The 17,146-nt window shown below is 41.4% G+C and overlaps 1 protein-coding gene across 1 annotated transcript in view; it reads right to left on the minus strand.

Moving 5' to 3' along the window:
- Window positions 1–17,146, minus strand: part of PPARGC1A (PPARG coactivator 1 alpha) — a 68,760-nt gene that overhangs the window by 7,961 nt on the left and 43,653 nt on the right. Inside the window, exons 8-10 of the mRNA XM_059817685.1 lie at window positions 10,333–11,245; window positions 9,665–9,769; window positions 9,409–9,529 (exon numbers count right to left, since the gene is read on the minus strand). Coding sequence (XP_059673668.1) covers window positions 9,409–9,529; window positions 9,665–9,769; window positions 10,333–11,245 — 1,139 coding nt within the window. The remainder of the gene's footprint in view (window positions 1–9,408; window positions 9,530–9,664; window positions 9,770–10,332; window positions 11,246–17,146) is intronic.

Raw genomic sequence — 17,146 nt, forward strand, 5'->3', positions numbered from 1 at the left:
ACAGTGAAATATATCCTGTGGTCACCGTTGACTTTTGGTTTCTTCGGAAAAAAAAGCTGACTGAAATCCCTGACTTTTACAGGCTAAGGTGTCATTTGCATGTTTCTTCGACACTTGGAGCAAAGCATCAAAGATACTTTTAAAACAATCGAGTCATGGTCATATCCTTCCCTTCTGAGTGGAAATGCTCAGCAGAATGACAGAAGGAGTAGGAAACCCTGTGAGAGTCACTTTATGAATTTTTGGATGAACAACTTACTGAGGGTAGAGCCATTTATTGAGCTGCAAGCAAAGCAAAAGGCAAGAAGAGATCTTCAAAACACTGACCTTAAGGTAACCAGGGCAAAGAAGTACTTGGGTGCTCAGCCTCCCTGTCTCAGATTGCCTCTGGCCTGAAGAACCCTGGCACTACTGGCTCTACTGTTCATCCCTTACACACCCGCACATTTGTCCCATAAATCGAACCACCACCACCACCACCACCACCACATTCTCAGCTGGCGTAAATCTGTCAGTCAGTGGAGCAATGTCAGTTTAAACCATCAGCTTTGGCACCTGAGACTTGCGCAGAATTTAGGTGCCAAATGCCAAAGGAGCTATACTGACTGCTGAGAATTCATGACTATCGTAACCGGGAGGTGCCTAAAGGCTCATGGCACCTCAACTGTGCGACGCAAAAGGCTCTAGAGACCTAAATATAGACTTGCATTCCTGCTCAGAAACATCCTAGCCTGAAGAGACAGGTAGCTTATAGTGTTACAATTCAGACATGGCACGAAATGTATCTTTTCCATGAGTCCCCGCAGAGGCATAAGGCACTAGTCACTCTTGGACCATGGACAACAGGACTGAGATCAGACCAAAACACATGTAGAAACAGAAATGATCCTGATGCCTCTTCTTTACTTGTCTGAGCACTCAGTTGAGATAAAGGGACCATCAGAACTCTTAGTTATAGGGGCCTAAAATCTTGGCTCCCTGTTCCCAGGAGAGCACTTTGCTCCCAGGAACTGTTTAATGCAAAATAAACAAACAATCCCTGCAGCAGGAAGCTGAAACTAATACATCTGCCTCCCCACAGAAACTCCTGCTCACTAGCACACTCAGTCAACTATTTTCGCTGACTCTTTTCCTGGCCTCTCAGATCTCAGGGGCTCAGATCCAGTTAATCTAAGCTCCTGAGAAATGAAAGTGAGTTTAAAGCTCCAGAAAACAGAGATCCAAGAATCAAACACTCCTACCCAAAAGCCCTACCCACTAAGGTATGGCACAAGAAGTGACCACTGGAACCACCTGGGTCCCTTATAGCTCCCTCGTCAGCCCAGCGGAGTCCCTGGTTGCTTTACCAAAGTATATATATGCTCTCCTTAATCAATGGGATCAGGTAAGTGTCTCATTTAGGTGCTTGAAACTACTGCCTCTTGTGATTATATAAGGAACCAAGGTGACTGCCTTGGTAGTCCTCTATAACCCTGCTGGGAGACACACTTTCATTTTTAGATGTTATGCCTTCCGAAGTGTGTAGTCCAAAAGCTGCCCTTGTTCTCTGCCATAGCAGTGCAGTTTGGAGAAGCTAGCATGGCTAAAAGAAGGCCAAGTGTGCTCATGGGTGGCCATAAATTTAGGGAAAAGGGGTACTTTACAGGCAGCTGCTGCTTTTTATCTCTGTCTCTACTGTGCCCCGGTCCAGAGCCCTGACCCTCCTGACAGAGGAGTTTGGGTAGGGCTTCTGCGAATGAATGACTGTAGAGTGCAAGCAACAGAAACCTCCATTTCTTCCATTTTCCCCTTTCTAATTCTGCTTACTTTCAGTATGGTTGGGTGCCATAAACCAGGAAAAACTGCATATGCACAGTAATTACTTTTTCAGACTGTTTTACCAAATCAAGGTTTTAACCGCACTGAAACACTTGATAAGAAACAATTCCATTGATACTTGCTATTGAACCTAAATGACTGACCAGATGGAGCAGAACATAACATAGCAGACTGTCTAATATACTTTAGCTGAGATAATACATCTCGACTGAAAAAAACATAATGTTTCACTCACTGACATGGAGATTGTTATATTACAGTGTGATGGAAATAACTATTGCACACTCTTCCATAAGCCTGTGTGCACGCCTGCGCAATTTTTCCTTCTTCTATCTCTCTAATAACCTTCATATCTCTAATATCCCTTTAAGACAACTGTAATAAAACAAAACTGAACAATTAAAAAAAGCCTGTTAAACTATCATTAAGGGAATAAGTTAAACCTGCAAAATTAAGGAAATTCAAATCTAAAGCTGAAATGCACCATATGTCCTCCAGTGTGCACACATGAGGAGATGTGTTCAAGTATTTTTTTAAGCAGAGTGCCACAATGGTATAAGATACTGGAGAACACAGGATTCATACAGCATTGTCTTTGTCTTCGTTAACTTTGGTTTATTTAAAGCAACTATGAAGAATGTATTTGTATCCACAGAGACACCTGCCTTTTATTGCCATTAATAATAGCAGCTATAGAAGCCTAACAAGATTACAACATACCTCTAAATGTTAAAGACCTTTATTTTATAATAAGTTACACGCATAAGCCCATACATGCATTTTAAGTATGCTTTTTACTGCACTCGTTAGAGGAGATGAGATATGACTTGAAAACCTAGAGAACGGCAGAGAAAAGCTTGTTTTCAATTTAATGTGGGCAGAGGGAACCTGCAGAAAACTCCAGAAGATACTGTTCATATTTCCCTCTCAATAGTGCAGATGTTTTATTTTGCATCATAAACTTCAAGTGTAGTTCATTGCTTTGCCAGGTAAAAAAAGGAAGAAAGAAGTGTCCAGCCAACTCCCTCAGGCCCAACATGTCTGTCTTCTTTCCATTTATCTATAGCTCCTTCTTCATAATCTTGCTCTTTCTTCCTTGCAGTAAAAACATTTGAATAGGCAGATTTGACAGAAAATCTCAGACTGAAAAGCAGTATTTCAAGTCTCAAATGACAATACTAAAGCATTAGAATGCCAAAACTTGAGAAAACAGAAGAAATCCAGGGGCATTTTAAAGCTGGGGTCTGCCATGGGCTTGTCAAAGGGTCTGCTGCTTCCTCCAGCACGGGCGGCTGGCTGGGTGCAAGCCCCATGCCTGTGTTGCCTTCCCTGCTACATGACTTCTCTCCTCTTCCAGTAGAAAGCCATGAAGAGTTTTATCCTTAGAGCTGGAGGCCAAATACCATTTTGAAAGTGCAATGGGAATGGTTGAATGGAGTTTAAAAAATAGACATGCTATGGCTGGAAAAAGCCATTAAAGCTTAAGATTCTGACGTAATAGAAAAATTTTCTTTAGATTCTGTATTAAGGAAGAGTAAGTATGACCTGTGGGCAAGCATGAATGGCAAAAGGAAGAATCACGAAAACTGGAAAAAAAAGAAAGAACATTGCACAAAATTGTCAAGTGCTGCTGTGTGGCTAACTGAGGGCTGAAACAGTTCAGCCACCCTCCATGGTGACTGCTAGAAAAATAATGATGGACCAGTAAACCTCAAGATTTAGGTAATCCGTTTGATACATTTTCAGAAACTCATACAGCAAAGTTAGAGTGCCTGGGATCAAGGCCAACAAGATGAGCAAAGACAAAAAAATCCAAACTAAATATACAACATACATTGGATCCTTCATTAGTGGAAATGCACTCCATTATAGGCTGACTCTGATTTTAGACTTTAGAGAAGCCAAGCACTCATTTATGAAACCACCTTTCTCCTGCCTTCCTGTTGTACAGCAATTTATTTTCTTTGAAACCATGTGTTTCTTTCCGCTGCAGTGGCCTCAGCGCATTTATCTTCTTACGTCTGTAAGCTCTCTGGGACAGGGTCTCTCGATACTTGTCTCATGGAGGCTGTCAGCACTTAGAAATGAAAAGTAGTAATGTTAATAGTAATTTTCTACTCAGGTATAAAAGCTGATTTTGTTGTATCTCCTGGCAGCAGCCAGCGCACACAGCAAACGAGCTGCAGAGAGGATGTGACCATAAGCCAGTATTGTGGCCAGAGCAGCAGAGTAGCAGAGATCCAGAACACCAGGCTGCTCATCAGACAGTTTAACCTGCCTGCCCTAGTGCACCACGTCAATAGGGAACCACGAACTGGTGACTCCAGAATCGATATGTGCTAACTGTATTTCTGACGCCATGCCTTGAAAAGTATTTGCCACAGGATCTAATGAGCTGCTGGAGTAAAAGCCCGCATAACTCAAAAATTTCCTGGGGTGTATCAGAAGAAAAAAAGAGGTCCTCGGCCTTCTTGGAAAACCACTGTGATCTGCCTTGGTTGGGTGTTGGATCCCAGTTTCTACCAAGCCCTAAGTAGACTGCCCTGTCCTGCAGTTGCTCCTCAAGTTTCATGATCAATGTGTCTCCACTATAATCTGGTTAGCATTATAAAGTTAAGTAAGTCTTGGTGGCAGACCATCCATGTGTTCAGTGAGGACCCATTCTAAAACAAAATGGAGACCCAGTGAAATAAATCAAGTCTATCCACAAAATAGGCACTGAGTCTCCAGTAACTGGAGAGGGGAAAAGAAGAAAACGAAGAGAAGAGTATCACAGTACCTTTTGAAGTCAAGCCACCTGTATATAGCTGTAAGTCTAGATAGGAATTCAGGAATCCATACAGGAAATGCTAGCTCAGGCTTCTTGCTGATCTGAAGCTACTGCAGCAAAGGTGTTGTGTGCAAGACTGAAGGGGCAGCCATTTAAACATGTTTCCGCCACACAGCATGAGCAGAGGCTTCTATAACAAGCCTGCTCAACATTCTGCCAATATGCCTTCACGTCTGCCAGAATACAAGCTGCCTGCACAATCAGAGGACATTGCTGCACATATGATCTTGACAGATTAAAATATGTGAAATTTTTTCTCACTTCTTTTTCCTAGTTTTCCCACTCTTCTTGTCACATGGAGACTAATTCTAGATATTGAACCAGTAATACCTGATGGCTTTTAGCTCAGTCATAACTTCTGTTCCCTTTCCACTGTGCGTCCTTTCTACAACTAACTCCTGAGATCATAGCACAGTGCTTCTCATGAAGGAAAGCCACCTGCCCTGTGTAACACCTGAGGCATTAGTACTGCCCAATCTTTGGGCCACTCTTTTAACAGTATCTGGAGGTATGTGGTCATGTTCTGGCAACACAAGGATGGGCGAGAAAGAAAATAAAAATTCCCCATTGCAGAGAGCAAAGAAATCTAAATTTATGGGAGTGTAGAAAGTCCAAGGAAAGAGAGGAGATTCTTGTGGCTGAACAATAAATGAGTTGAGTCTCTCAAGAAAGAAAAGAGTAACACAGAAGAGACCCATAAGCCAAAAGAAGTAAGAAAAGGAGCAGAGAATGCTAGAAATAATACAAATTTTATCACCGACTTCATGGGATCAGGGCTTCTCTTTCTCTGCTGTCCCCTGACCCCTACTTATTTGCACACGGAATAAACTGGCATGATTCAATGCAGATTTTTAAAGTAAAAGTGCTGATAGACCTTGGATAAAGGAGTTAATAGGATTTCATCTACATCTTCTGCAGCTCTTACACAGGTGACTGTATTTTAAGTTTTTGCCATATTCCGTTTATTGTTATTTATTTTTAGTTATGATTTATGGGCAAAAGCCCAGCTACAGCTCAATCTGGCCACGGTCATAAGGGATAACAAAAAATGCTTTTACAAATACATTAACAACAAACAGAGAGCAAAGGAGAATCTCCATCCTTTACTGGATGCAGGAGGGAAGTCACCAAGGATGAGGAGAAGGCTGAGGTACTTAATGCCTTCTTTGCCTCAGTCTTTAATAGCCAGACCAGGTATCCTCAGGGAATCCAGCTCCCTGAGATGGAAGACAAGGTTGGAGAGCAAAATAAACTCCCTATGATCCACAAGGAAGCAGTTAACGACCTGCTATGCCACCTGGACACTCACAAGTCTATGGGGCCTGATGGCATCCACCCAAGGGTGCTGAGGGAGCTGGCGGAGGAGCTTGTCAAGCCACTCTCCATCATTTATCAACAGTCCTGGTTAACAGGGGAGGTCCCAGATGATTGGAGGCTTGCCAACATGATGCCCATCTACAAGAAGGGTCGGAAGGAGGATCCGGGGAACTACAAGCCTGTCAGCCTGACCTCGGTGCCAGGGAAGATTATGAAGAGGTTCATCCTGAGGGCGCTCACAGAGCACGTGCAGGACAACCAAGGGATCAGGCCCAGCCAGCACGGGTTCATGAAAGGCAGGTCCTGCTTGACCAACCTGATCTCCTTCTATGACCAGGTGACCTGCCTGGTGGGTGAGGGGAAGGCTGTGGGTGTTGTCTACCTGGACTTTAGTAAAGCCTTCAACACTGTCCCCCACAGTATTCTCCTGGAGAAGATGGCAGCTCATGGCTCAGACAGGTGCACTCTTCGCTGGGTAAAAAACTGGCTGGATGGCCGAGCCCAGAGAGTTGTGGTGAATGGAGACAAATCCAGTTGGCGGCCGGTCACAAGCGGAGTCCCCCAGGGCTCAGTTTTGGGGCCGGTCTTGTTTAATATCTTTATCGATGATCTGGATGAGGGGATTGAGTGCACCCTCAGCAAGTTTGCAGACGACACCAAGTTGGGCAGGAGTGTTGATCTGCTCGAGGGTAGGAAGGCTCTGCAGAGGGATCTGGACAGGCTGGATCGATGGGCCCAGGCCAATTGTATGAGGTTCAACAAGGCCAAGTGCCGGGTCCTGCACTTGGGTCACAACAACCCCATGCAACGCTACAGGCTTGGGGATGAGTGGCTGGAAAGCTGCCCCGCAGAAAAGGACCTGGGGGTGCTGTTTGACAGCCGGCTGAATATGAGCCAGCAGTGTGCACAGGTGGCCAAGAAGGCCAACGGCATCCTGGCCTGTATCAGAAACAGTGTGGCCATCAGGAGCAGGGAGGTGATCATGCCCCTGTACTCGGCACTGGTGAGGCTGCACCTCGAATCCTGTGTTCAGTTTTGGGCCCCTCACTACAAGAAGAACATTGAGGTGCTGGAGCGTGTCCAGAGAAGGGCGACGAAGCTGGTGAGGGGTCTGGAGCACAAGTCTGATGAGGAGCGGCTGAGGGAACTGGGGTTGTTCAGTCTGGAGAAGAGGAGGCTGAGGGGAGACCTTATCGCTCTCTATAATTACCTGGAAGGGGGTTGCGGAGAGGTGGGTGTTGGTCTCTTCTCCCAAGTGACTAGTGATAGGACAAGAGGAAATGGCCTCAAGTTGCGCCAGGGGAGGTTTAGGCTGGATATTAGGAAAGATTTCTTTACTGAGACAGTGGTGAAGCATTGGAACAGGCTGCCCAGGGAAGTGGTAGAGTCACCCTCCCTGGAGGTATTCAAGGAATGTGTAGACATGTTTTAGTTTGCATGGTGGTGTTGGGTTGATGGTTGGACTTGATGATCTTACAGGTCTTTTCCAACCTTAATGATTGTGTGATTCTGTGATTTATGTTTATTAATAAATAATTTCATTAAGGAAGTTAATTATCATGACAATGCTCACTTTAGGAAGAAAATAAATTCAACTTTGGTTTTGAAACATCTAAAATTTTTAACATAGGAAGTTGCAATGCAGCCTATTTGGAGCTTTTTAAGTTTCTTTTCTTTCCTTTTTCCTTTTCTCTTGATTAGCTACTTGCCAAGTATTTGTTTGTTTTAAACTAAATAAAATTTTCTACCTCCTCAGCAGGATTCATGTTTATTTATACCGGTAAGGTACAGTAATTGAGAAGTAGCAAGATACAGCCATGACAGAGGTCTACTTGAATCTCTAATTTGTGTTACATCTAAGAGAGAACAGCCAGTGTAAGTTACAATTGCTGGAAGGTAGTGTTCATCTCTAAGCAGATGGAAGCCAGATAGTTTAAAACTAACTGCAACAATTGATTTAAATATAGCCCTGTCTGAAGCCAAGCAAAATCATTCCATTGCCTTCACTGAGTTTCAGATCAGCACCGCAGAGCATGTTATAGCTCTAAATCTCATGCTTTACAAAATACACCTATCACCTACACTTTGTAGATAGGGCACCTGAAGCAGAGAAAAGTGAAATGATTTGATGAAGCTCACGAAGAACAACAGTGCAGAGACAAAGACAGAAAATAAAGGTGTCTATTGCCTCCCAGAACTTCTTGTTGCTGTAGACTACACCAGTCTCTCTCAGTCTCTACAACTCCCAGTTCTGTAGGTGTAAGTATTAGGAGAAAAGCTGTCAAGTGTGTGACAAATCACCTTTTACTATAAAGTCCACTAAAGGCACTGGAAAAAAGACTTATTCATTTTGGTGAGCCGTGGACAGAGCACTAAGGGAAAATCTGGAAATGAAGTGTCCCAGTCTGCACCAGTTCATGCAAGAGCCAGAGCACAGCCAGAACAGCAGTGAAGGTACAACTGGACAAAAAAAAGCAGGACACAGAAAACCCAGCGGAAAATGTTAAGGTGAGCCACCAAATGGGCTTAGCAACTACAAGAGGAGTCCAGATTTACAGCAGCTCCCAATTTAATTCATCAAAACCATTACGCAGTTGCCAATGGGGAACTAAAAGGGAGCAAAAGCCACCTGTCAGTTTAATAGCCATTCTTCTGTCTTACTGCTACAACAGCCAAGAGAGTTGCTCATCCCCACATGGGTATTTCCTTCGCCTCAGGTATTTCAGTTGTTTAACACAGAACATTGATGAAGAAAATAATTAAATAATACATATTCATTATGAAAGGGCCAGTGTTAAGTGACATTTTTAAATTGCATCATGTCTTCAGACTATTTATTTTGCTAAAAATAACTTAAAAATTAACTGAGTCATAGACAGGAAAAAAAAAATTAAACTCATGCCTTTGGATCCCAGTTTTGAATTCTGTTATCTGCACCCTCTATATAGACAATTACAGCTACTATGGAAGTCCAGCGATTGGTATGTAAGCTGACTCCTTATATTGTTTATGTGAAAACCCAGAAATACAGAGAATAGACATTGATTACTGGCACTCTGGTAGGTGATATATAGCATAAAATGCAGGTTCACTGATAGATCTGTATAAGAAATAGACTGGTTCACTTTTAATTGTCTGTTGTCTAGGATGAAACCTTTTTCTAGTAAGCCCTTTGCATCTGTTGACTGTGAAAAACTTGGAGAGTTGCAATTTATGGAGCCTGAAAAAATTAGTATTGTAACATCAAAGCACAAATTATTATGAAAACACATATTTGCCTAAAATTCAAAATGCTAAGAAATACACATAAGCAGGCAGATCTTTGTATTTTGTTTTTTCTTTTATAAAAAAGAAAGAAAGTAAATTCTGAGTTCTAGCTTCAGAAACCTATGAAAAGAAACAGAAATCTATTTCAAAATGAAAGTTATCTTCACAGTGCTTACAATTGCTTTCTGCCTCTGTCTCTCCCTTTGTTTGGCCCTTTCAGATTCCCGTTTTTCATACTCTTTGCGGTATTCTTCCCTCTTCAGCCTTTCATGCTGATATTCCTCATAGCTGTCATATCTAGGAAACATAACTTAGTCATTAAATCAAGCACCTGCATTTTGAATGTAAAATTAGTAATACAATTTCTGGAATGCTTCATTATCTCTTGAGAACCAGCTGCAAAGCAAACCAAATGCAGTCAAAATGCACTACCTGGGTCTGCGACTGTACGGTGATCTGGATCGCGATCTTGCACGTAAGGGAGAATTTCTGTATGCTCGGTGTATACAGTGGCTGGACTCATAATAGCAACAAGATCTGCAGGAAGAAACACATTCACCTCTGTCATTCAGTTTGAATCTATTGACACCATTTTCTACCTCTTCCCCGAACTTACAATTTCTTCTAAGCTACCAGTGAGATTTTCCAGTGACAGTTTGTGATCTCCTAGTCAACTAAGGGGCCTCAAGTGATTTCCACCCCTGCCCTTCTGTAATGTTCCTTATTGAGGCTAACACAGAGCAGAGAGTCAGCCACTGTCAACTTCATCTGATAGGGACTGCAGCTAGATTGGCACCGGGCAGCTCGCAGATAATGGGAAAGGTTAGTTGTGTACATCTCTCACCAATTGCTCTGCCACTGACCTGACCGGCTCCACTCCGAAAGTGTAAACTTGGCAAATTTAAAGGATAATGGCAACAAGTGTTTCTGCAGCAACCCTGTAACCTTCAGAGTTAATCAGCTCAGGAGCAATAGAATGAGTTGCACTGGATTAAGTTATTTCTTGTTTTTTTTCCTTCTTTCCTTTAAGTTACATTATGTTTTTGCTGTTTTCCTTCTTATTAACTATGATGATGATACATGAATTTGCTGTACCGTACCTTGAAGAGGATCTACTACAGGGCGACCTTGATCTCGATCGGGAATATGGAGAACGGGAACAAGACCTGCGTTGAGGAAAGGACCTTGATCTAGAGCGTGTCCTTTGGGATCTTTGAGAAAATAAGGATTTGGGTGGAGACACTGAATCTCTGCATGGAGAGTTAAAAGAAGAGCAAGAAGGCGATACATCAAATAATGAATAGGCTTGTGTCCCATCCCAAGGGTAGCATAGTTTATCACTTTCATCTTCACTGTCATCAAAGAGACCATCCATTGCTAGTCCTGAATTTATAAACATAGGTAGTTTGGAGAATTGTTCATTACTGTAATCACTGTCCCTTAGTTCTCTGGACTTATCTGCTTCTTCATCAAAAACAGCTTGGCTGGGGTGACCAAAATGCTTATTCAGTTCAGCCCGAATTTCCTGGTCTTGGAGCTGTTTTCTGTTATTACCGTGGGATCCCTGCTTACTTGTCTGTAAAGTCTCTTTCTTGAAATACTGGTCTTGTTCTAAAGAAGAACAAATCTGACACTGCCACCCAGGTGAAGAATCCTTAAATTCTAGTTGTCTGGAGTCCTGAAGTTCCTGGGATATTTTAATGTGTATTTCCGATTTTGAATTCACAGATTGACAGTAGTCATGGTCACCAAACAGCCGCAAACTGGGCCGTTTTGTCTTTCTCTCCTCATGTCCACTGGACAGTACTGTAGTCTTGCTAAGCTGTGCGTACAGCTCAGACTGTTCTGGACCCTTCTTGATTGGGTTATTTCCTTGAGAACCGGAAGACTCACTATAGCGGGGCTTTTTTGAAGGTGGTGCAACAGTCTTGCATGATGACTTCGGCTTAGGTGAAGTCCTAAAAGGATTATCCTGGTTGGCTTTATGAGGAGGGGTTGTAGGTGGAGTTAGGCCTAAGGGGAAAAAAAGAATATTTTTAATCACACGTGCAACGTTTATAAAGGCGGCTCATGTGCTTCTTTAAAACAGATACAGAGCAAGACCCATTCTATGTCACTTTAATTTAACACCACTGATACTGGGAATAAAAGTATTTAGGGTGTGAGACACCAAGGGTCTGTAACAACAATAGCAGCAGCACTAATGCATTGACATTAATCTTCAGCATCATTTCTGCCCCGTCCCTTCCTCCACAACATTCGCCTCTGTCTCTGTAGATTTCGATAGAAAAGATCAAGAGATAAAAAACAAAAGACTTTTTTGTTAAGAATCAAAAAGATTTTGATACAAAAATCAAAAGTCAAAAGACCGGCACTGCCAAAAACCTACAGAAATTAGCAGACAAAAAACTGAATAGAAGCAAGCCTGAGAAAAATAAATGCATGCTACCAAAGCAACCTTGGTAGGACGCAGAACTTGAATGCAAGGAAGTACAGCAACTCTACAACACGACTGCAATGACTCTTTGTCTCCACAGTTCATTAATTTAGTAAACCATTGCTAATGTATGTATAATACATTCTTGTAAGCATAACTAATACATTTTGCCTGAAATGTGGTTCTGCAACTGAAACCCAAGTGAACAATAGGACAACTGCAACTGTAATGAACCATTGCATTTAGAACTAAGTGAGAGTCATGAAGTAGGGAGTCAAAATGAAACAGGTAAGTATTTAAAGACTAAATATACCACTAACTACCAGGATTGTTCACATAACGGTAATAGATTATATCACCACGGTGAGACAAAATTGCAGGAAGGACTACAGCCTGTTCCAGTAAAACCTGTTAACCGAAGAAACACCTTCCAATTATTTTTATAAGGGTAGAATATAACTCTCAATATTTTCTGTAGAAATCATAGAATTCCTTCAGACTCTACAAAAGGATAACCCAGGACACCAGGGCAGAGTAACAGCAAACTGCAGCCACTGTTCAGGAAACTATTACTCTTCAGGAAGGTACTTAGTATGTTATGTTTGAGAAATTTCCTTCCATCCAATTGTAATGTAATTGTAACGTAATATAACGTAACGTAATTTAGAAGTATATATGCTTAAAATTAAACAAATTAGACTGAGATTAAGGAGTTCTCCTAGATAATCCAGACCATCCTTAAGTGCTCCAGAGGCTGATGCTGCCCAAGATTCCTTCTTCTAGCCCAAGCAATGAGCTTTCTATTACTTCCCTAGCAAGAATGAAAACAGAGGGCAGACACACTTACAGGAAATATGTATTTCAAACATGGCTATATAGTTTTGTTTTGGATTTTTAACCATGCAACAGAGCTCAGCAGATCAATGCAAATGGAACATGATTTATAGTGTTTTGCTGTAGAGAAGGAAAAGCGTCCATCAATGCATAGTGCTCCCTATGGAGCATAAATGGAGACTGGGAGTCCCATTGCATTAGCTGCAATGAATTTGTTCCAGAAAAAAAGATAGGAGTACCAAGGCATGAATACTTGATGTGAGAGAGAAGCTTGATTTTTTCTGAACTTTTGGAAAAAATGGTTATGAGCTACCCATGGCTATGTGAAGACTTGGCCTAATGCCACAAAAGTCAGGGAAACTGAGGCAAAGATAATGACACCTAAAACTCTAGTTACCTCAAATTTGAATTTAATAGTGAAAATGTTTTGTGCAAAGCCATCACTGCTAAACTATTTCCTTTGAGTCCTCAATTTTTTCTTCCTTCCCAAAAATTCACTTGAGTCAGCAGTATGTACGTCACACCTTATCCACCTCCTCACTAACAAATCTTTTTGACTACCAAATGATTTTTTTGGAAAATGAAGAGAACAGTCCTCTTCAAAATTCTGCAGTAGTAATTTCCGGGTTAAAACTTCAGGCTCAGATTCAACAAAGATCTGAGTAAGCAAAGACTGTTTTCTAGATAAAAAATTTAAAACTGTCACTTTTAGTCATGAAATTATACAGCCCATGAGAAGCTCTGGGGTTAGTTACTGATTTTTTTGGACATAGTTTTAAAGAAAGAATGAAGCAGAAACACAACCACTCCACAATGAACATGCATATTTAAGAATTTCAGGCAAAGAAACCCCAGAGATAATGCAATATTCAAAATAAAATGTTGTTTCCATTTCCACTTCTTTAAAGCTAGCCCTGGCAGGAAGCAAGCTAAACACAGAGCCCAATGATTTCCAGAAGCCCGACAAGGAGTCCAACAGTCTTTAGAGGAGGGGAAAAAAAAACTCTACCAAAAAACCCTCACAAAAGTACAGACTGAGCTAAATTTACTGGCACTTCTCTTGCTGGCAGAACTGTGCTGGGGACAGCCTAAGAAAGGGCTTCCTCGTGGCATTTTGGCTTTTTTCCTGGTTTTCAGCAGAAGCAGGAAGTGCACAGGCAAGTAGAAACAGATAAAAGTTGGAAAATGTTCATTTAACTTTCGAACAAACCTCCATCGGGGGATGGAGGAGGGAGTGAAGTTTTGAATTTATGTCCCGGCTACGGAGTCCACCTTCAGCGTGTCCCACGACCACTCTCCAGACCATGAACTCTGAGAAAACCAGTTGGCTGCACACTTGCTCATCTTCACGCTAATCCCTGGTAATCTTCTCTGAGGGCCATGATCCCACATCAACGCTGTTACAATATTCTATAACTGTTGGATTATTTTGTACGCGCTGATTTCTCCACCAATGTGTACATTTTAGCATTGACAGTACAAGGTATATTCTGTGCTCTCTCTTGAACTTAGCAGGTTTTGACAGATTTATGGAAGGACAGATGGCCATTACAGGCTGAAGGCTGACAAGAGGCAGTTCAGAGCATTGTTAACACACTTGCACAAACTCTCAGCAGTGCAGCACTGTGCAGAATGTAATTCAGACTATAGCTTTTTTATTGCTGCCTATTTTCTTTTGTCAAAAGAGCCTGCTGTGCACAGCAACAAATGGCTGCCATTACCCAGAATGTAATGGGTGTCAGACAAATCACGTAACACAAACAATCAAGAGTATGTAGGTCATATTTCAACAGAGCACAACCTTAGCAATATTTATGATTACTGCATTGAAATGTGCTCTATAATAAACAAGTACCTCTACATCACTCACACTTATGTACTTCTGCACAGCAAATCTGTTAGAAGTGGTACATACTCTACAATCATCCCCCTTAAACAGTCTTTTTTCTTTTTAAAGTAAAAGGCAAGTATTTTTTCATGACATGCTATAACACCATTTTCTTTGTAGGGACTTTTCTTTAATTGAATGGCTTCGGTAAATGGTACGTTTGCACTTTCCCTTGCTCTGTCTATATACTACGAACTCACTCAGTGATCTTGTTCTTGAAAATAGTGTACATCAATTTGCCAGCACTGCTGCCGAAGCAGCACCATCCTCCCCGTGTCTGTGCAACAAAAGGTGTTTGCACGTGTGCCGACTCTGCTGCCTTGGCCAAGTGACTTCTTTCAAGAAAGTCTCTGGGAGAGTCGAACTACTTTTGATACATTCCAAAACTCCAATAAAAAAAGCCCCTTAGTAACTCATTTAGCTCAGCTAGGTTGATAAGCAGAAACTAGGGGAGTGCCTTTGCATAAAATGCGACATCGACTTTTCAGGACTGATTTGCAATGCTGTTTTACCTAGACACCGATCTTTCTAAAACTCTACTGTAACCGTTAGCGTTTAAATGTTTGATGACGTTTGTTGTGCTTTGAGGGGGCTGAGAATTAGTGTCTTTTGGGGAATGCAGACCTGAAACCTTTCTACATGTGCGCTGGGCTTCTGAGAGGCATTGAAAATGAATTCTTTTATACCTTTTAAATTTGAAAATGGATTGTCAAGGGAAACATTATTTAAGGCCACTTAAAACACTGAACGCAAGGTAACAGCTCAATTCAGTAAAAGAATCGGAAGAGCTTTTGTGTGGCACAAGATTGCAGAAGCCAGGAAAATATAATAAAATTAAATAGCCATCATATAATAAAAAACTACATGCTTGTTGAGTATTCGGTTTAATCCTGTTGTCAGTGCTGCAGAGAATAAACACAGACGCCTGAAAATATCAAATAATTTACTAGATTTTATTCCCTCTGGACAACTCTCTGCATCTCACATCTCATCAGAAATCATTCTGAGGTCAAACAAGTTCTTATATGATAGATTTTAAGTATTTGTTCTGACAACTAAGAGGTAACACAGATCTAGAGGTGGGCAAATAGCAGGGTATAAGTATCCTCAAGGAAGCTCACAAATTCCAAATCACTACTCAAGCTGATTGTGTTCACACAGCCTTTTCTGGCGTCTTTTTGGTGAAATCAAATTTTGCACCCAAGCAAGACCAGTGAGTTTTATGCTCAGGTAAAGTACAGGGATCTGTGTGCAAATGAGAGACTTGCACCTGTTGTAGATGAGAGGGTGGAAATAGCCTTCCAGTTACTGACTGAGCCTTAAGTGTGTAAACTCACTTCATGCACTTACATGATGGCTTTGAGTATTTAGGAGTGAAACTTTAGAAAGACACTGAGAGAACAGAGAGAGCTGAATTTCAAACATTATTTGGGAGCCACACCATCTAACTTCTGGCATTTAGAAGTTCAGCAGAAAGTCTAAAAGACGATCATTGAGGAGCCCTTGATCACCAAGAGAAAGACAGCCACCTCCAGAAGGTGAGTCATCCTCCTAGTCCCTGTGGCTGCAGGTGCACCCTCAACCTGACTGGTAACAAAGAGGAAAGAGGTCTTCCAGTGACATAGAACGTCGCATGTTCTTGGAAGCAATTATAGAGGTTCAAACCCACGGTCTCTTAGCAAGGCATTGGCAATGCAGCTAGCTGTGGAAGCAAAGGGAGAAGGACCTCTTGCAAGCCTCTTACTCAGAATGAGACTTGCCTTACACAGAAATTTCATCCACTACATCATTATCATCACCTAGGACTCCTGCCATATCATCATGTTCTTGTCCATTTTCCTTACAATAGCACTAGAAATGAGCTGCAGGAGTTGGGATTTTAGACAGCAATGGACTTATTGCTCTATCATAAGCCACTTATTTAAAGCGCATTCAAAGAATTCTTATATGTGGCTTGGAAACATTTTTAAAAAATAATTATTCCTTGTAATTTGACAAATCAATGTTTTGACAGTTTTAGGGAGGACAAAGTTACATTCACGACTACTAACAAATCTGCTGTAAAGCAAGATACAGCATTAGCAAGAGAACGGTTTCAGTTTGACTTTAGATACATGAATCCAAAATGTGCGTGTGATGAAGATTGATGGCTCATGAGGGAAATGCTTTTATTTATTTATTTTTTTTTACTCTATAGTTAATTCATCAGTGAGGGAACCAATGTTGTTTTCAGCAGAGAGATCAAGGGAGCTGCTATTTATATTAAAATACTTTGTGCTTCGATAGTGCGAGCAGCACTGCTAATGGTCTTTTCAATTCGGCAGTGAGATCAAGGCAACTCCTATTTAAATTATAATAAATAGTGCTTGTACAGTGCAAGCTGCCCTATATAAGGACAATGAGCAATGCGGTTATCTGGATATAATTTGGAGTTGCCAGGGTCTCACTAAAGAACTCCAAGGTATTATTAATCTCTACTGCCACTATTTTTTTCCTTTTTTTTCCGTTTTTTTTTTTTTTTACTGAAGTGGGTCCCAATTCTGCCATGATTTACTCACATACGCTGTAAGTTCTTCAGTACTCGAGGTTGTTTCTGTTATGTACTTGTCTGCTTCCAGCACAAGCAGACTCATGACACAAGACACTACTACAATACAAATGAGTTAAAAAGACATGCTCAACCACTCATCTTTTTATAGATTTATACATATATATGAATATAAAAATAAAATCTACGTGTATGTGGAGGCAGAGA

Source organism: Gavia stellata, chromosome 5 (genome assembly GCF_030936135.1).
Source record: "Gavia stellata isolate bGavSte3 chromosome 5, bGavSte3.hap2, whole genome shotgun sequence".
NCBI lineage: Eukaryota > Metazoa > Chordata > Aves > Gaviiformes > Gaviidae > Gavia > Gavia stellata.